The sequence below is a fragment of the Physella acuta genome, unplaced genomic scaffold (assembly GCF_028476545.2).
Source record: "Physella acuta isolate Inbredline_101_S28 unplaced genomic scaffold, ASM2847654v3 ptg000062l, whole genome shotgun sequence".
Lineage (NCBI taxonomy): Eukaryota > Metazoa > Mollusca > Gastropoda > Physidae > Physella > Physella acuta.
In genome coordinates, this window is record NW_026731582.1 from 197,459 (window position 1) to 217,585 (window position 20,127).

The 20,127-nt window shown below is 35.4% G+C and overlaps 1 protein-coding gene and 4 long non-coding RNA genes across 5 annotated transcripts; 4 read left to right on the top strand and 1 right to left on the bottom strand.

Moving 5' to 3' along the window:
- The first annotated feature begins 24 nt into the window (after positions 1-24).
- LOC131949626 (ATP-dependent DNA helicase PIF1-like) lies at positions 25-1,666 on the top strand. Its single transcript, XM_059311477.1, has 3 exons — positions 25-383; positions 562-1,145; positions 1,218-1,666. Exons 1-3 carry the CDS (start codon positions 25-27, stop codon positions 1,664-1,666), a joined length of 1,392 nt encoding a protein of 463 aa, XP_059167460.1.
- A 2,625-nt stretch (positions 1,667-4,291) lies between these two features.
- LOC131949580 (uncharacterized) lies at positions 4,292-6,435 on the top strand. Its single transcript, XR_009388176.1, has 3 exons — positions 4,292-4,400; positions 5,814-5,907; positions 6,298-6,435. It is a non-coding gene; the product is annotated as an uncharacterized LOC131949580 (long non-coding RNA).
- A 1,537-nt stretch (positions 6,436-7,972) lies between these two features.
- On the top strand, positions 7,973-10,832 carry LOC131949521 (uncharacterized). Its single transcript, XR_009388174.1, has 3 exons — positions 7,973-8,086; positions 10,158-10,248; positions 10,669-10,832. It is a non-coding gene; the product is annotated as an uncharacterized LOC131949521 (long non-coding RNA).
- Positions 10,833-12,326: 1,494 nt separating this feature from the next.
- On the bottom strand, positions 12,327-14,263 carry LOC131949679 (uncharacterized). The gene is made up of 3 exons (XR_009388188.1): positions 14,182-14,263; positions 13,858-14,082; positions 12,327-13,766 (listed from the first exon to the last, which is right to left on the bottom strand). It is a non-coding gene; the product is annotated as an uncharacterized LOC131949679 (long non-coding RNA).
- A 1,339-nt stretch (positions 14,264-15,602) lies between these two features.
- On the top strand, positions 15,603-19,602 carry LOC131949594 (uncharacterized). The gene is made up of 3 exons (XR_009388179.1): positions 15,603-15,706; positions 18,635-18,728; positions 19,478-19,602. It is a non-coding gene; the product is annotated as an uncharacterized LOC131949594 (long non-coding RNA).
- The last annotated feature ends 525 nt before the right edge of the window (positions 19,603-20,127 follow it).

A 20,127-nucleotide genomic window follows, 5' to 3' on the forward strand; every position in this document is an offset into this window, starting at 1 on the left:
GAAGCTCGAGCACTTTTTGCGTACATGTGTTTGTACTGTGAAAATTGTGAAAATACGGATGCCTCCAACTTATGGAACCAGCACAGAGCCAGATTAAAAGATTTTGTATTGAGACACGGTCACCCTGCTGAAGCTGACTGCGACATGTGTGATTCTTTTGGTTTGAACAAAATTGAAGAGATTTTGATAGGTCAAGAAAAAAGATGTAAAAATTACCATCTACCGACACCGAACCCTAACCATGTTGGGCAAATGAATGAATACATTGACAGAGAACAAGAGAGCATGTTAGGGCAGGAGATGGAGGCAAACCTTAATGAAAAGCAACGAGCTGCCTTTGATGCGGTCATGGAAGCCGTGAACGATCACACTATAAGAAGCAAGTGCTTTTTTCTTGATGGTCCAGGTGGTACCGGAAAGACTTATCTGTATGATACTTTGCTTCATACAATCAGAGGTAAAGTTCAATCAATGCATTGCCGCCAATCTTTTGAACAATGGTAAAACCTACCATTCTCAGTTTGGGTTACTTTTAAAACTAAATGAAACTTCTGTCTCTAGATTTACAGCGACTTCTACAGAAGCTGGAAAAATTCGAAAAGCCGTCGGAACTCTTATGAATGAAGCATCAATGTGTCCATCACTTGCTGCTGAATGCATCAATAAGCTTTATGAAGACATTACGATATCAAATATTGCTTTTGGAGGAAAAGTTTTCTTGGCAGGGGGAGATTTTCGCCAATGTTTACCTGTAGTTCCTGGTGCAGAACCAGCTGAAGTTGTTCTAGCAAGTTTAAAGCATTCGAAACTCTGGGACGAGTTTAAAATTTTAAAATTAGATCTCAATGTTAGATCAGTTGACCCCGAGTACAACAATTGGCTTTTGAAACTGGGGAATGGTGAATTGGGCAATGACTTTGATCTAGGAAGAGACATTATAGAGATCCCGGAACAAATGATTGAGTCAGAGGACATCGTCAAGACAATTTACGGGACATGCTTGAAGCATGAACACATGGAACTGTTTTATGGCATTGGAATTCTATGTCCCAAAAATGAAGACGTTGACTCAATAAATCAAAAGGTCTTGGACCTTCTGGAAGGGGAGGAGAAGGCTTATTTGAGTTTTGACTCATTAGTATCTGAAGACAATGAAGACACTAGCGACTATCCAACAGAACTGTTGAACACTTTAAACCCATCAGGTACAGCACCTCATGAATTGAAGCTAAAAGTCGGAGCAATTATTATGCTTTTAAGAAATTTGAACACGAACCAAGGATTGTGCAATGGCTCTAGATTGGTCGTAACTAAGATGATGAGAAATGTCGTGGAAGCCAAGGTTATCACTGGCAAAGTGAAAGGTAACATTGTTCTTATTCCAAGAAGTGATCTAAAGACTGACTCTGGACTGCCTTTTGAACTGAAGAGACGACCATTTCCACTGAAGCTAGCCTTCGCAATGACTATCAACAAGTCGCAAGGCCAAACCCTTGACAAGGTCGGGCTATATTTGTCGACCCCAGTTTTTGGCCATGGTCAACTTTACGTTGCATTCTCAAGAGCCCGGAGGAGTGCAGATGTAAAGGTTTTTGTCAAGGACTCGGATGAACAAGGGAAGTTAGTTACTGGAAGTGAGAAAGTTTTCACCAGAAATGTTGTATAAATTCGCCAAACTAGGTACACTACAGATGTTCCCGATTTTGAGACTTTGCCCATACAATCAGAGGTATAAGCCAAACAAGACAACATATAAAACAAAAACCCTTTCTTTTTGGTGTTTTCATAATCTTAACAATGTTTCACTTCAATTCTCCAGATCAATAAAATGTTTCTTTTTCTAATTTTCCGATAATGACTTTTTTTTAAAAAGCTGAATTACAATTCATTTCATTAATCACTTTCTGTAGATATATGCAGCTTTTTCAGGCATCTCTACTGTTTCTTCTCTTTTCACCTCGGAACAAAATTGAAAAAAAAAAAGTATTTCATAAAAAATATAGAAAAATCATTATCCGCTACCCCCCCCCCCCCCCCCCCCCCCCACCCTTCCACGGAAAGTTTTAAGAGCTGCTACCCGGAGATAAGTATGTAAAAGAAAAACTGAGTAGCATATATGTATGTGAAGAGAATAGAGCTAAAATTCACCAGAATTGCCCGTGTAACGGGTACCGATGGCTAGTAAGAATAAGAAAAGGGAATTACATATATAGATTACTAGTAATTATTTTTTGGATTATTTTTAGCTTTATGAACCAGGCACTAATTTTATACTTATCACAGAAATGCTATAAAATATTCAGTTTTTGTTGAAAAATAATTTTTCTGGCAAGAAAAAATTTGGAAACATTTGGAACCAGCTTTTCAAGCCTATTGAGACGGGTGATTGTTTTAACATTGAGCCTCCTACAGTTTTGAGAGTCTGACTCACAATAATCAAGTATTAAAATACTTTGATGTTGATACCTAATTATAGGGTGAATATTTTAATGAGCTAATATGTCTAATAATAAGGAAACCTGTTGCATATAGAACAATGTCGATGATAATTTGAAAGTAAAATTTGAAATGTAGGCAGATCTTATTTTAAAAAGCTCAATCTTAAATAAATAAATATACAAAATAATTTATGAATGTTTCTCCAAGGTTATGGTGACTCGTGGCTCAGTCTCAGCTGACAGCTATATTGCTTACAGTCTTACTGTCCTTCCTCTAGCTATATTGTTGACTGTCTTACTGTCCTTCCTCTAGCTATATTGCTGACTGTCTTACTGTCCTTCCTCTAGCTATATTGCTGACTGTCTTACTGTCCTTCCTCTAGCTATATTGCTGACTGTCTTACTTTCCTTCCTCTAGCTATATTGCTGACTGTCTTACTGTCCTTCCTCTAGCTATATTACTGTCTTACTGTCCTTTCTCTAGATATAGTGCTGTCTGTCTTACTGTACTTCTTCTTACTATAGTTCTGACAGTTTTACTGTCCCTTTCTAGGTATAGTTCTGACTGTCTTACTGTCCTTCTTCTAGCTATAGTTCTGACTCTCTTACTGTCCTTCTTCTAGCTATAATTTTGACAGTTTTACTGTCCCTGTCTAGCTATAGTTCTGACTGTCTTACTGTCCTTCTTCTAGCTATAGTTCTGACTCTCTTACTGTCCTTCTTCTAGCTATAGTTCTGACTCTCTTACTGTCCTTCTTCTAGCTATAGTTTTGACTGTCTTACTGTCCTTCTTCTAGCTATAGTTTTGACTGTCTTACTGTCCTTCTTCTAGCTATAATTCTGACTGTCTTACTGTCCTTCCTCTAGCTATATTGCTGACTGTCTTACCGTCCTTCCTCTAGCTATATTACTGTCTTACTGTCCTTTCTCTAGCTATATTGCTGTTTGTCTGACTGTCCTTCTTTTTACTATAGTTCTGACAGTTTTACTGTCCCTTTCTAGCTATAGTTCTGACTGCCTTATTGTCCTTCTTCTAGCTATAGTTTTGACTGTCTTACTGTCCTTCTTCTAGCTATAATTCTGACTGTCTTATTGTCCTTCATTTAATTATGTTGCAGACTGTCTTACTGTCTTTCTAGCTATATTGCTGGCTGTTCCTTACACAGCTATAGTGTTGTCTTTTTCACAGCTATATTGCTGTCTCTATCACACCTATATTGCTGTCTCTATCACAGCTATATTGCTGTCTCTATCACACCTATATTGCTGTCTCTATCACAGCTATATTGCTGTCTCTATCACGGATATATTGCTGTCTCTATCACGGATATATTTCTGTCTTTATCACGATTATATTGCTGTCTCTAAAATAGCAATGGTATTGTCTCTAAAATAGCTATAGTGCTGCCTGTATAGCTGTGCCGACTTTCCCCTCACAGCTACAATATTGATACTGACCCGTCCTACAGCTACTTTGTTAACTGTCCCCCACAACCGACCCTTCTCTATTCCCCCCTCCACACTACATGGCAGATAGAGAAACACCCAATCAAAAACTCGATAACAGCAGATAGACACTTCAAGGAGACCCGTTCTTTGTAACATCAACAATGAGATGACGTCTATAAATTACAGTTGTATTCAAATTACCCAAGTCTATATGCAGTTTTAAAAGAAAAAAAATATTTAAATTTTCTTTTTGTCTGGAAATTATTTTTGCACATGTTGTTTTTCACTTGAAACGATAACATACCTCATAATTTGAATAACGAAACTCGATACTACCAGATGTTGCAGAACGCTGTTTTAAGTATATAACTGGTGTTTACTTGGACTGGACACTTTATTTTGTGCCAGCTACCAGATTCAAGTGTTGTATCAACATGAAAACTCTTGTTCTTGTCGGTCTTCTGTCCGTTGTCGGCGTCACACTGACCGTGGCCCAAATTACGATAGTCAAGGGTACGTTTTTCTTCTTATCAAATGGGGTTTCTAACTTGCTTTCAATCTTGAATATTTTATGTCTCTTTTACGGTCATAGTTCTAATGTTGAAAATTACAGACTTTAATACATAATATAAATATTCACCACCGACATTGTTTCGTTTCTTAAAGTAATAGATGTTTGCTTTTAAATAATAGACGAATACTATTCAATATTATTTAGACAGATATTTTGTTATAAATTAAATACCTGAATTTTATGACACTTTGTAGAAAAACTTATTTTACGGTGAGGGGTCGGCGTGGTCGAGTCGGTAAAGCTCATGGTTGCTAAACCGAAAAGTCTCGAGTTCGAACCCCCGGGCAGATGAGGCTCGTTAGCTGGGGACAGCCACTCTTCTAGGAGAGACAACTCCAAAAGGCTATGGAAGCAAATCCAAAAAGAAAAGCAGGCTGAAATCGGAGTCAATGGCCTCAATGGCGCATAACCAGTTGACACGTAACGCTTAATTGTGTTGGAGGCGTGGTCGAGTCGGCAAAAAGCTCATGGTTGATAAATTCGAACAAAGTCTCGAGTTCAAACGCACTGGCAGATAAATCACGATCCCCTTCAACACTAATAATTAAGAAAGAAGAAGAAGAAAGAAGATTTAACGGTGGACATATTGTTAAAATTAAAAAATGGTGCTTTTGGTTTACATTAAATTTAAAAGATGGTACTTTTAGTTTACATTCGACACAATTTTTAAAACAAAATGTGTTTCATACTCTAGAGACAGTTACATTTAATTCTAAAAGAGAATTGCGAAAAAAAACGAATGTTTTAGTATTTTTGGATTTAAGTGTTTAACTTCTTAAGAATCTAATGGTATCCAAATGTTGATTGAATTGATTTATAAACGAACTAGATTCTACATGTCCAGCGTTTCACACACTTAGTAAGTTATGTAGTCCTACATTTTTTTCTAAACAAAAAAACGGTAGTGTTATTGTTAGATCTGGTATCGACGCGAGTTTCGTTTACAAATTTGAAAATAAAAGTCACTACACAAAGTATTGCCTAATTCCGTTTCTACCCAAGACATGTAGAGCAGGTAATGTAATGTTACCTGTTCAGTGACGTTGTCAAACAGTGGGATAGGGTGGTCAGCACTATGCCAAGCCCACTTTAGTTTTCGTAAGAGTCAGGTACCCATCAGACATGAGTGGATTCAGGACGTTCAACGTTCTCTAGCCCGTGATCCAAATACTCTCCTCTTTCATACCGCGGTGGAAAAAGACATAAGATTTATCTTTACTCCCCAAATGTGTCATTTCTAAAAAAATATTTAGCACACCGAAATCAATGGCTCCTTTAATATTTCATTTTTTTGGCATTCCCCATATCGCTTAAAAGAAAACTGAATTCCGTCTGTTGTTTCTCCATGACAGGGCCGTGTCCTAATGGGGTGAAAGTGGGAGGCGTGTGGTATGAGGCAGGCTGCAAGAAATGCCAGTGTCTCAAAGACGCGTACTCATGTGCAGGGTAAGTTACGTCATTGTCTAGTCGATGTACATTCTAACGTAGTCAATGGGCTGTTTTGTTACTCAGTTAGGTATAGTTTACTTTTACATATATAAAAATATGTATTTATGTATATACACACACAAATAAATTATATATATATATATATATATATATATATATATATATATATATATATATATATATATATATATATATATATATATATATGTGTGTGTGTGTGTGTGTGTGTATGTATGTTACGGTATATTTACAATATAATTACGGTAATAATTACATTAAAAATAATACAGTGAATATATATATATATATATATATATATATATATATATATATATATATATATATATATATATATATATATATATATATATATATATATCCTTACAGTTGTCCGAATATGGCCTTTCCTGCAAATTGTATTGTCACATTCGAGAACAAGGGCAACAACCCTGACTGCTGCAAGCCAACCTTTAACTGCACAAGTTACAAAGGTTGAGAAAACGGAAAAGTTATCACGGAGAAAATAAAGAAGTCCAGTTGATATGAGTTTTTGTTTCCTTTATTTGTCATATGTTCTGTCTGCATGTAGCAGATGACTGTTATAGATAGAACGGTTTAGTAAAATACCTTTGCGTGCAACTGAGAAAATACGGAAAGAAACAAAACCAGCGCACAAGCAGGCATACATTTAAAAAAAAAACATGCACACACTCACCCATCCAAAATACAAACACACACACACGCTCTACCATAAACACACACACACACACTCACCGACACAAACGCACACATGTTCACCTATACACACATTAGTCAATAAATTACAAGGGCGTGGGCTAGAGAGTTTCAGCAACAATAAAACTCACACAAAGGCGGTGTTGTGTCTACATGCTGGGTAACGACTATTGAGTCAACAACACCACACGTGTTACCGTGCACAGCCTATACTGGTTACATCTGCATAATTTACGTAAGGGCGTAGTTCTACGTGAGTCTTTGTGAGGGGTAAGTTAACTAATTAAATGTCAATTACTGATTGGACATGTCACTTGGCCATTGTTACTGATGGCTTCAGTGATGTAGTTGCAGGTGTAGGCTATTTGCATACGAAGATGTGGATGTGGTTACAGATGTGGATGTAGATAAGTATGTGGATAAGGATGTGGATGTGAATGTGAATGTGAATGTGAATGTGAATGTGAATGTGAATGTGAATGTGAATGTGAATGTGAATGTGAATGTGAATTTGAATGTGAATGGGAATGGGAATGGAATAGGAATGTGAATGTGATGTGAATGCGAATGCGAATGTGAATGTGAATGTGAATGTGAATGCGGATGCGGATGCGGATGCGGATGCGGATGCGGATGCAGATGCGAATGCGAATGTGAATGTGAATGTGAATGTGAATGTGAATGTGAATGTAAATGTGAATGTGAATGCGAATGCGAATGCGAATGCGAATGCGAATGCGAATGTGAATGTGAATGTGAATGTGAATGTGAATGTGAATGTGAATGTGAATGTGAATGCGGATGTGGACCTGGATGTGGATGAGGATGAGGATGAGGATGTAATTGTGGATGTAATTGTGGATGTAATTTTGGATGTAGATGTGAATGTAATTGTGGATGTGGATATGGATGTATTATGTGGAAGTGGATTTGTATGTAATTGTGGATGTGAATTTGGATGTGGATGGAAATGTGGATCTGGATGAGCATGAAGAGGATGAGGGTGAAGACGAAGATGAGGAAGTGTTTGTGGATGGTTAATGGTATAAGTAATTATAAAAATATTCGTCCTTGTCAACATCCTAAGCGCCTCAAAATCCAAAACATCTAAACATCTAAAGAGAGTAATGAAATTTCGACAAAAAAGAGTTAATTTAAAATAATCATGTGTTAAAATGTAATTGAAACCCTAAAAAAAACTGCTTAATTGAAACACAAACACGGAACAGGCCGGGTGTTTGAAAAAAGAATTTGACTTAACTATGTTTTAACGACTGATTGATTGTCCTAACGTTATATAACTGGAGACCAACATTGGTCAGGCACTTCATCAACTAATGAAACATCCCTCATCGTTTTTCTGGGAAAATGAACTGCATAGAAATCTTTTTCGTCGTTTGCTTCACACTGACGATTGTGCAGTGTAGCGCAGAGGATAATGGTACGGAAATGTTTAATTCAAAATTAAGATGTGTAATGATGTTTATGTGTTTAAATTTGTCGGTTTGTAGTGTTTGGGTTAGATTAATTTAACCTGTAGTGATATTATTTTTGTTAAGTGATAAGCTATGAAAACCGTTTAAGCTCGTGATACTGGTTCTATTACTGTCAAGCAGTGTTTCTTCCAGACTTTTTTCTCGGGGGGGGGGGGGGGGGGCACTTGAAATTTTCGGGAGGGGGGGGGGGGGTCGGAAGCGGTTGACTTTCTTCGGGGGGGGGGGGTGACACTGTTAATTAAATGTATATATTTTCTATATGAATTCCATTTCGTTAGGGGGGGGGGGGGGGACGGTAGACTGTGTTTTTATCTTGTGAAGCTCTTCACCTACCATTTTATTATACGCGTGCTTTGCTTTGATCAAACAAAATAAATTGAACTGCAATAACAAAGCGGGAGTGATCTCCCATAAAATCTCTCGAATATTCTTATATAACACTACGGGGGATGGCAACTCGGGAAATAGACATGATTTAAATCTATTTTTAATTACTTAATTTTTTTACTTTCTCGTATATACGAATTATAGAGAAAGTCTTGTAATCGTGCAAAAAAAAATCGAGATTTTTACAAATCTAACGTTTTACACCTCACTGATACGGAAAAACATAATTTTGCAATCTTGTTCGTATGTCTGTGTATGTGTGTGTCTGTGTGTCTGTGTATCTGTAAACACGATAACTTGAGTACCGTTACAGCTAGGTTGATGAAATTTCATATATAAGTATTTTATCAAAATTGTAGATCCGTATCAACTTTTGAGCGATTTCCGATAACCGGAAGTGGTACTTTTTACTTTGAATTTTTCAAAAGCCTATAACTTGAGTACTATTTCAGATAGATAAATGAAATTTTACGTGTAAGTAAAAGTCAAATTTTGAGTAATTTTCGTTTACCGGAAGTACTAATTTACACAATTTCGATTTCTTAAAAAACTAATGTAAATTTATTAAGTACTAATAAGTACTAATAATATTCCGCACTATTATGCACATTTTATTTGGCGTTTAATGGTGTGCAATTCTTTTTTCTAGGAGATTTTATTCTATTTTTAAAAGTTTAAGTATTTAAAATAGATTAAAATTCATGTCTATATTCCGCAAATTACTCAAACTTTGACAGAAGACAGGAAATTAGATTTTTTACTTATGTGTGAAATTTCTTTTATCTATCTGAAACACCTAATGAAGCTATGGGAAAGCTAACGACTTAATGAAGCTAGGAATAGCTAATCACATAATGAAGCTAGGAATAGCTAACCACTTAATGAAGCTAGGAATAGATAACCACTTAATGAAGCTAGGAATAGCTAACCACTTAATGCAGCTATGGAAAGCTAACCACTTTAATGAAGCTAGGAATGTTAGAGCTTTGATAATGTATTATTTGTTTATACAATATCACTGTATGTCTTGCAGACATTTTTACAAACAAGTGACGTTTTTATATTGTTTATTTTTTTTACGTAACTTTTAAAAGTAGTCGATATATAACGTCATACATTAAACGAAAGAGCTCTGACATTTGGAACTGAGTTTTAAGAATTAAACGTAACTGGGGGAAGAGGTAGGCCTACATTGTGTAGTGTAGATGTTCGTAAGGAGGGGGGGGGCTAATTTGAAGTAGTCAGCGTATAAAACTCGGTTTTGTTATAATTCAGAATAAGAGCCAGTTTATTAATATTTCACCTGAACCATTTTTCTTGTCGTAGTGGCCCATTTGCCTTAAGTTCTCAAGTTTTATTGCAACCCACGTAAAAACCATATTGCGTTAAGTTCACCTGTTTTATTGCTACCCACATAAAACCCATTTGCCTTAAGTTCTCCAGTTTTATTGCAACCAACGTAAAAACCATATTGCGTTAAGTTCACCTGTTTTATTGCTACCCACATAAAACCCATTTGCCTTAAGTTCCTTTGTTTTAAACCCATTTGCCTTAAGTTCCCATAGTTTATTGCTATACACATAGAAACCTTTTTGCCTTAAGTTCCCTTGTTTTATTGCAACCCACCAGGTTGTCCGGCCGGCGTCAACCCTGGTGAGTCCTGGTTTGAAGAGGGTTGTATCAAGTGCGACTGTTACGAAGATTGGTCGGGATGCGTCAAGTAAGGAAATCTCGGAAATATGTTAACTGCTAGAATTACAACATACAACATTAAGAGATGCTATTATGCATTTATATTGTATAAATTGATATATCAATAATTGTACATTATCTTTATTCATCAACATGTGCATATTATATATATATATATATATATGTATATATATATATATATATATATATATATATATATATATTTATATATATATATATATATATATATATATATATATATATATATATATATATATATATATATATATATATATATATATGCATATATATATATATATATATATATATATATATATATATATATATATATATATATATATATATATATATATATATATATATATATATATAGATATAGATATAGATATATATAGATATATATATATATTCCTTGATTATACCTTAGCTGCCCTACGATGGCCGTGGAAGATAACTGTGAGGTCTTCTACGACACAGAGGGAGACTATCCCGATTGTTGTACACCAAGGGTAGTCTGTAATGACGAGAAGAAATAAACAGTGTAATGTAGAACACGGACTCATCTGAAATAAAGATATACTGCAAACAGTACATGATTTGTTTTTACTTACTTCCATTGTAAATTAGTCTCTTGAGAAACTTTAGACACCACATTATTGGAGTCGCGAAAAATAGGTTCATTTTTAAAGAATAAAAGTAGCTTTCTGTCTCACCCCACCTCAGCCCCCCCCCCCCCCCCTCACTGAAACCCGCACAGTCGGCTTAAAGCTGTTTTTCAGACCCTCCCCCACACACACATACGCAAAGCTTTTAATGCAAACTCACCCCCCTCCACCCACCGCCATACTGTTGTCTCGTCGCCCACTCGCCCCCATCCCCTCCTTACCTTACAGCTTCATACTGTCTCAGTTCCAACTCCCCCCCCCCCTCCAAAGCTAAAGTTTTAAGGTCTCAACCCCCCCCCTATAAAGCTATAGTGCTGTTGGTAGTGTCACATTGTTATCTTTTCCCACCCCTCCAACCAGTGGCGGAACTAGAAAAAAAAATGGCCACCCCGCAAAAAAAATTTTAAGCCCCCCCCCCTATATATATATATATATATATATATATATATATATATATATATATATATTTATTTATATATATATATATATATATATATATATATATATATATATATATATATATATATATATATACATATACATATATTCAAACTCAAAATACGAACATGGGATACACATTTCTGGCCTGTTCGGGTTTTGAAAGAAAAAAATTTCAATTAAAACAGTAACAACATCATGTCATGTGTGTAGTGCATTAGTCTGTTTTGTGAAAATCAGTCTTATTTTATCTCTGCTATAAGGTCACTTAAAATCTAATCGGTTAAAAGAATATAAAACCTGAAAGCTTTGTATAAGTAATGGTGTCTCGTGGTATGTTTATTTTTATGTTATTTTGTATTTATATTATTAATTTTAAATATATTTCCTTTTTATACAGTGTCATTCTTTAGTAAGTACTTTATACAAAAATAATAGTTAAGAGAAGTAATTGCTTTTTAATTTGTTTTGTAGAAATCTATTAAAAGGAGCTTATGGGCACCCCTATCTGACTATTTAAAAAAGGGAAGTGGTTTGAACGTTTGCTTATCTTCAATAAGTTTGATTATAGGAGAAAGAGGACTCGGCTTTCACAGTTTTTTAAAATCAAAGGAAAAAGAATATACAAGAGGGTGGGGTGGTGTCTATAGAATAAAGATAAACCATAGCCGCAGCTATGGTAATCTTTTTTTACAAAACAAACATCAAGTAAAAAATGCAAGAAAATTATTTTTTTTTACTATTAAAAAAATGATTATGGTCGGCTGTGGGCCCCTAAATGGCGTGAGCCCCCCCCCCCCCCCCCGCATTTGCAGGGTCTGGCGGCACTGTAGTTCCGCCCCTGCCTCCAACCCATGGTGGTGTTAGTATTGTCACATTGTCATCTCTTCCCACCCCCACCCCCACACCCTCTCACGCACGTAAGGGGGCACTACACCGTACATACAAAAATTTACAAAATAATTTTTTTTTAAGAAAACAAACACATGTATTGCAATTATAAAGATATTTTATATACTTTTAGACCAATGTGAATGTGTCTTCAGCGTTAGCCGATTAAAAAATACAGAAATAAATGATTTAGACATATCATGCTTCAATCTGTTTAACTCAATAACCATTTAATGTATTGACTTAAAACTTCTAATTTAAATAAAGGAGAGGATTCCTAACAGGAGAATAGAGAGACTTTTTGAATATATGACAAAATGTTGAAGTTACAAATTTTTTGTTTTTAGATTAAAATATTAACCATGAAATCAACTTTGAAATTCTCTAAAAACAAAACTACTCAAGATAACCTAAAAAAGTCTCTATTACTCTAACAGTAATTATGTTGTGTTTCTACTGTACAAATTTCATTGAAATCTAATAGACAGTATTTGAGATCATAATTTTGAAGTTTTAAAACTGGTAAAAAAACAAAATTGTGAGAAAAAGGGGAAAACGTGTTTGAAAATGAAAAAAAACTGTTAAACACTCTTTATATCTTATCAAAAGCTTATCATATAGTTTAAGCAATGTATACAAGATACTATAATCAAAGTTTCAATCAAATCAAGCAATAATTAGTCTTGGTAATTAGGTTTAATGAGGTGCACCCCCTAAAAATAAATTGTAAATAAGAGTTATCAAAAATATTTTAAAAATTAATAAAAGCTTTTAAATCAAATAATATCCTAGTAAAAGCTTATTAAATAGTTTTAGTATGTACAGAAGTTACTATTATCATTTGGTTTCTGAAATTAAGGAGTAATTATTCTTGTAAATCAGGTTTTATAAATGTACCCCTGAACAAAAAACTTCAAAACAGGTCAAGTAAAATTTACAAAAAAATTGAATTAGCTTACAAAATAGCTACATAGAGGTACAGTATACAACTCTGAAAACATTTGCATATTACTAACATTACAAAAACAAAATAGTTACAGTAGGCCTAATCATTCTCTATTTAGAAAGCCGAAGAAAAATATGATGATCTGCCTTCAGCCTGAACTAGTTTCTGTTGGGCTATGGGTGAAATAACAGCCATCTTTCAGTATTACTAACTGTCATGTAATCCCATGATTGGGGCCATATGCCTAGATGCATGCAGAAAGACTTTCATTTGGGTTGAATCTATCATGCAACTGCTCAATATGGCATTTGTCGTCAGTTGCTAATAAACATTTTGGACAGCTTTGGCAACATGTTCTAAGATGAATGATGAACCTTTGTGAGATAGCGGTGTTGAATTATGTACCATGACACATTTGCCAGAAGCACCAGGAGGTTTTCCCTGTCTGTCAATCCTGGTGTGTGTCCTTTCATCTGTCAAAGGGACATGATTAGAAGGAGCTCCAACTTTCCACCTCAGTTCCCTGTACTGCCAGTCTTACTTGAAACTGCCTTCTTGAAGTAGGTCTGGAGATTTTTTCAGCTGCTGAAATGAGATTGAGACAATATACTGATCTATACATTCTAGCTATCAGAGTGATTTCAAGAATTCAAACAAGTTTGACAAATCCTAATACCTGCGTAAGACTTCCAATCTATCCACTCAGTGCATTACGGCGATTAGACTGCAGAAGCACTAAATTTTCTTTGCGATGGTTGGTGGAAGTAGTGTAGCTGCAACCGATGCATGTGCACTGAGATGCAGGTACTGTAGGTGCATCTAGTGCATCTGTGCAGTCCCAAGTGATGTGCATCAACCCTAGCAAGCTTGGCAGCACTAGCTTTGAGACTTCAGGCATTGACTGTAAAAATATTTAAAAATAATAAGGCATATTGTTATTTCTAGATCTATCTATTATTCTATTATAAACTATTGTTTGTATTTATAGACTCATATTTACCTATATAGATCTGGACTAGAATCTAAATTCTACTTCTAGATCTTGATCTAGGTTTTAGATTTAGAATCTCCAATGTAGATCTAGATCTAAATCTAGATCTAGAATAGATCTAGATTCGAGATCTAGATCTAGAACGACTCATTATCGATAAGGAATAATAGTCCAAGTTTATTGATGAAAATACAATTAATAACTATATTTTAGAAAATAATTTCAGTAAAATAGTAATTAAATCAAATCTTAATCGACAGGCATGTTTATGGAGGCCATTTTTTCGTAAATTTATATTTTTCCAGGCACACACACCTTCTTCAAATGCACAAATATGTATGAAAATGTCAATTTACAGTTAAAACGATAACGGCATTAGGTAAATAAGATGTTAATGTATAGAAATAAAAAATAAAAAAAAATCGAAAAAAAAATAAAAATAAAATAAAAAATCAAGCTGAGTACGGTGTTGTAGCCCCGTAAAGCTAAGGTGCTGTTAGTATTGTCACATTGTCATCTCTTCCCAACCCTCCCCCCCGCCCCCATACCCCCTCCTATAAAGCTATGGTGCTGTTAGTACTGTCACATTGTCATCTCTTCCCACCCCCACCCCCACACCCTCTCACGTAAAGCTAAGGTGCTGTTAGTATTGTCACATTGTCATCTCTTCTCCCCCTCTCCCGTAAAGCTATGGTGCTGTTAGTATTGTCACATTGTCATCTCTTCCCAACTTTCCCCCTCACCCCCCACACCCTCTCCCCTAAAGCTATGGTGGTGTTAGTATTGTCACATTGTCATCTCTTCCCACCCCCACCGCCCACACCCTCTCACGTAAAGCTAAGGTGCTGTTAGTATTGTCACATTGTCATCTCTTCCCAACTTTCCCCCTCACCCCCCACACCCTCTCCCCTAAAGCTATGGTGGTGTTAGTATCATCACATTGTCATTGCTTCCCACACCCAAGCCCCACCCCACCCCCACATACACACACATCTATAGCACCGATTGTCTCAATGTCCCTTCCACAGTTACTATGTATGCAGGCTGTCACCACGTATAATGAACACATATTTATAATTTACTGTTTACATTTTTTTTAAATCCCACTCGCCCGCATGGAGCTTCATCTAGATCAGGGGTCTCCAAACTTTTCAGTCCGAGGGCCGCATTAACTATCAAATTTCAGTTCGGGGGCCAGTTTCTTCCAGGCATGTCTTTGATTTTTCTGGGCAAAATTCCTCGGCTATCACCCACAAACGTTTTTTCCTTGGACAAAAAGATCTCCGCGGGCCGGATGAGAGGACCTCGCGGGCCGCATCCGGCCCGCGGGCCGTAGTTTGGAGACCCCTAATCTAGATCTACTGCGGACTGTCACTGTGGGTATTTAAACCCGGCGATCTGACAGTTTAGCTTGTATCAGCTGCCTGCTACTGGCATTTAACCAACATGAAAGCACCCGTTCTCGTCAGCCTGCTGATCAGGACCTGCTTCACGCTAACTTTCGAGGACACCACTAGTCATTACAATACGACGGGTACGTTTTGGTGCTGCCCAATGTAGCGACTAGTCTGTTTTCAAAATACGTTTTTTTTTTTTTTTTTGTTTTTTATTTGTTACTGTTTTGCTACCCAATGTAGCTGCTTGTTTGCTTTCAATATTACTTGTTGGTTTTTTTTTTTTTTGCCTTTACAGTTTTGGCGGCGTTCTGCAGAGGACTTTTTTAAAATTCTTAAAAAGAATTTTTAAAAAGAATGCCGTTTTCTTATAAATTGACAATTCTTGAGAACAGACTTGTTCTAAATTAGAGACAGATTTTTGGTCTACTTAGGAGACTGACATTTTATTACATTGTAATGGCAGACTTAATGTCTACAGTTAAGTCTTATATTAATTGTTCCTACAAAAAAAACATATCTTGCAAAATATTTTTATAACTGGCATTTCATTACAGTTTTTTTTTTGTCTACAGTAAACTCAAACATTTTTGCATATTTTAAAGGGGAAAAGTAATTATATTAAAGGTGGACAGGCCTTTTTTTTTATTAATACAAAAATATAAAAAAAAAACTCTTTAGTGATGTTGGATGCAAAAAGATAAGAGAATCATATCTGATATCATACGTTATAGAACTGATATATCTACATATACGTGGCATACAAGCTGACAACTTAAATTAAATCAAACCGGATTTCATGAGTCATTGAATGAAGTTACTGACAAAAATGCTGTCGTCTTAAAATCTTGGTTAAAAAAGGTTAGACCTTTGGGTCTAATGTCCTGTACCGTAGCTTTGTTTTAGTCACCAGACGTAAAACTTACTTAGTCCGTTCACTCGCAGTTAATCTTTACCCTCCTGTTCAGACTCGGCCGAAAAAGTTAAATTTCGTGATTCCCCGAAAAATCTCCAGAAATTTTTAGCGCAATTTCCATTCTGGAGAATTGCGTTTATTAACCCGTCATTTCTGGATGTATGAATGTATGAATGTATGAATGTGTTTCCGCAGGTTTAAGTCGTATCTCCTCCTAACGAAGCAATATCGAGGACTAGTTCCAAAAGCAATAATGTTAAGCAAGTTACCAGGATGATAGTGGGCCAAAAACATTCCGGGTTTCTTTCATGGATATCCCGGAAAAGCCAAAAAACCTCGAAAAATGCAGTTTTTGGCCCTTATCTCGGCAACCAGACCACTAAGCGACTTGAAACACGTACCAATCGATTCCTGCCATAATGTAGAACAATATTGCCGAAGAAAGTTTTCAAAAATATCCTTTCGTTCGGTCACAAAAAAAAAATTTGAATTAATTAAAATTTAGACCGAATTAGTAGGCATGTTTATCCAACCACACCACACGCGTCATCAAGTTCAATGGCTGCGACATCACGTTCGGTAGCTAGGCGCGCGCAATAGTTTTTAGTCATGTAACTCTATTGTAAATAAAACATGTATTTTAACCTTGCTCTTGATTTACGCTACGACAGAGCTATTTTTAGATAACATAAGTAAATTGCGCTAAAATTGTCACTAGACTTTTTAATTAACTTGTTTATTCTGCTTCGATTCCCAAGTTGGCTGATAGTAAAGTTAGATTGTGTTCTATTGTTCTATAGGAGGGGTGTATTCTTTTGTTCTATAACAGGGGTGTGTTCTATTGTTCTATAACAGGGGTGTGTTCTATTGTTATATAGGAGGGGTGTGTTCTATTGTTCTATAACAGGGGTGTGTTCTATTGTTCTATAACAGGGGTGTATTCTGTTGTTCTATAACAGGGGTGTATTCTGTTGTTCTATAACAGGGGTGGTTCTATTGTTCTATAACAGGGGTGTATTATGTTGTTCTATAACAGGGGTGTATTCTATTGTTCTATAACAGGGGTGTAATCTGTTGTTCTATAACAGGGGTGTGTTCTATTGTTCTATAACAGGGGTGTATTCTGTTTTTCTATAACAGGGGTGTGTTCTATTGTTCTATAACAGGGGTGTGTTCTATTGTTATATAGGAGGGGTGTGTTCTATTGTTATATAGGAGGGGTGTGTTCTATTGTTCTATAACAGGAGTGTGTTCTATTGTTTTATAACAGGGGTGTGTTCTATTGTTCTATAACAGGGGTGTGTTCTATTGTTTTATAACAGGGGTGTGTTCTATTGTTCTATAACAGGGGTGTGTTCTATTGTTCTATAACAGGGGTGTGTTCTATTGTTCTATGAGATAGGTGTATGATATTAAAGTTAGATTGTGTTATGTCGTTTTATAACAGGGGCGTGTGATATTAAAGTTAGATTGTGTTATGTCGTTTTATAACAGGGGCGTGTGATATTAAAGTTAGATTGTGTTATGGCGTTTTATAACAGGGGCGTGTGTTATTAAAGTTAGATTGTGTTATGTCGTTTTATAACAGGGGCGTGTGTTATTAAAGTTAGATTGTGTTATGTCGTTTTATAACAAGGGCGTGTGATATTAAAGTTAGATTGTGTTATGTCGTTTTATAACAGGGGCGTGTGATATTAAAGTTAGATTGTGTTATGTCGTTTTATAACAGGGGCGTGTGATATTAAAGTTAGATTGTGTTATGTCGTTTTATAACAGGGGCGTGTGTTATTAAAGTTAGATTGTGTTATGTCGTTTTATAACAGGGGCGTGTGATATTAAAGTTAGATTGTGTTATGTCGTTTTATAACAGGGGCGTGTGATATTAAAGTTAGATTGTGTTATGTCGTTTTATAACAGGGGCGTGTGTTATTAAAGTTAGGTTGTGTTATGTCGTTTTATAACAGGGGCGTGTGATATTAAAGTTAGATTGTGTTATGTCGTTTTATAACAGGGGCGTGTGATATTAAAGTTAGATTGTGTTATGTCGTTTTATAACAGGGGCGTGTGATATTAAAGTTAGATTGTGTTATGGCGTTCTATAACAGGGGCGTGTGATATTAAAGTTAGATTGTGTTATGTTTTTTTATAACAGGGCCGTGTCCAACGCCATACCTGGTAGGAGAACATTACTTCCGGCCCGACTGCCAACTGTGCCTATGTTATGATGGCTTCTACACCTGCTTTATGTAAGTTACACCAGGCTCCAGTATATAGACGAAAAATGACAGAATATCTTTTATTTTTTAATGTCTCGTATAGGAAATATAGAGAAAGTATTGTGATCCTGCAAAATCTCAACGTTTTTTACCTCCCTGAGTCAAAAAGCTCTTATTTATGTCTGTGTGTGTGTTTTTTTTTACATGAATACCGTTCCAGTTAGGTTGACAAAAATTTTATATGTAACTTTTCTATCAAATGTCTTGTTCTGGAACAACTTTTGAGCAATTTCCGGTAACCGGTAGTGGTACTTACTGTACATCAGATTTCTCAAAAGCTGAAAACTTCAGTACCAAATTTCATCCAATTCCTTATACAAGAGTAGAAAGGATAAGAACGAATCGATAACCTTGCATGCTATTCTGTACCCTTTAAAAAAATTATATCTTTCGTATTCTACTCCGTTGCGGAGAATATGTATATACATACAAGGGAATGTGACTGTAAATATATGCATGTATATATACATATAAACAGATATATATATATATATATATATATATATATATATATATATATATATATATATATATATATATATATATATGTGTGTGTGTGTGTGTGTGTGTGTGTGTGTCTTTGTACAAATATATATATATATATATATATATATATATATATATATATATATATATATATATATATATATATATATATATATATATATATATATATATATATATATATATATATATAAATCAAATGTCTCCCCTAAAAGGTGTCCCAAAGTGAACATATACAGTTCAACATGTAAAATAGTAATACAAAATCCTGGACTGTACCCTGACTGCTGTGTAAAATGTTCCGCAACTTGATGAACGTGACCTGGGGTGTGACCAAAACAAAATAAAGCATTGAAACCTGATTAGCTTTTGTTTCGTTTATGAGTTTTTAGTGATGGAAACAGATTGTACATAACTGTGACAAGGGTCTATTGCTAATTCCCGAAAGACACTTGCCCGGATGGGACAAACACCCGAATGGACACTGGCCCGAGTGGAACAAATGGACACTTTCCTGAATGCGTCCCGCTAGTAGATCGGTATATAATATTTATGTACAACTTATTAATCTCACCCTGAAAAAGAAGATGATTAAAAATAAAACTTCACTTCTTTGTAACAATCTTAATGTATTTCGAAATATGTATCCCAAACTTATTTTTCAAAAAGAGGTAATAATTTGTTTTAATAAATGAATAAAAAAATATTTAGAAGCGAATTAGTATGAGACAGTTGATCGTGCAAAAAGCCATTTTAATAATGCCGTATTTTGCATTAATAGTGATTTTATAAAAAAAAACATAAAACTTTTCAATTTGAACTGATAGTCATTGGGGAAGATGAGGAATAGTCAACATTTTTTTGT

What these genes read in the sequence shown, in the direction of transcription:
- LOC131949626 (XM_059311477.1), top strand. Translation starts at nt 25, where the DNA reads ATGTGTTTGTACTGTGAAAATTGTGAAAATACGGATGCCTCCAACTTA. An exon ending in GATCACACTATAAGAAGCAA is followed by an intron (nt 384 to 561) that starts GTGCTTTTTTCT and finishes TTCTGTCTCTAG; the next exon opens with ATTTACAGCGACTTCTACAG. An exon ending in TTTTGACTCATTAGTATCTG is followed by an intron (nt 1,146 to 1,217) that starts AAGACAATGAAG and finishes GTACAGCACCTC; the next exon opens with ATGAATTGAAGCTAAAAGTC.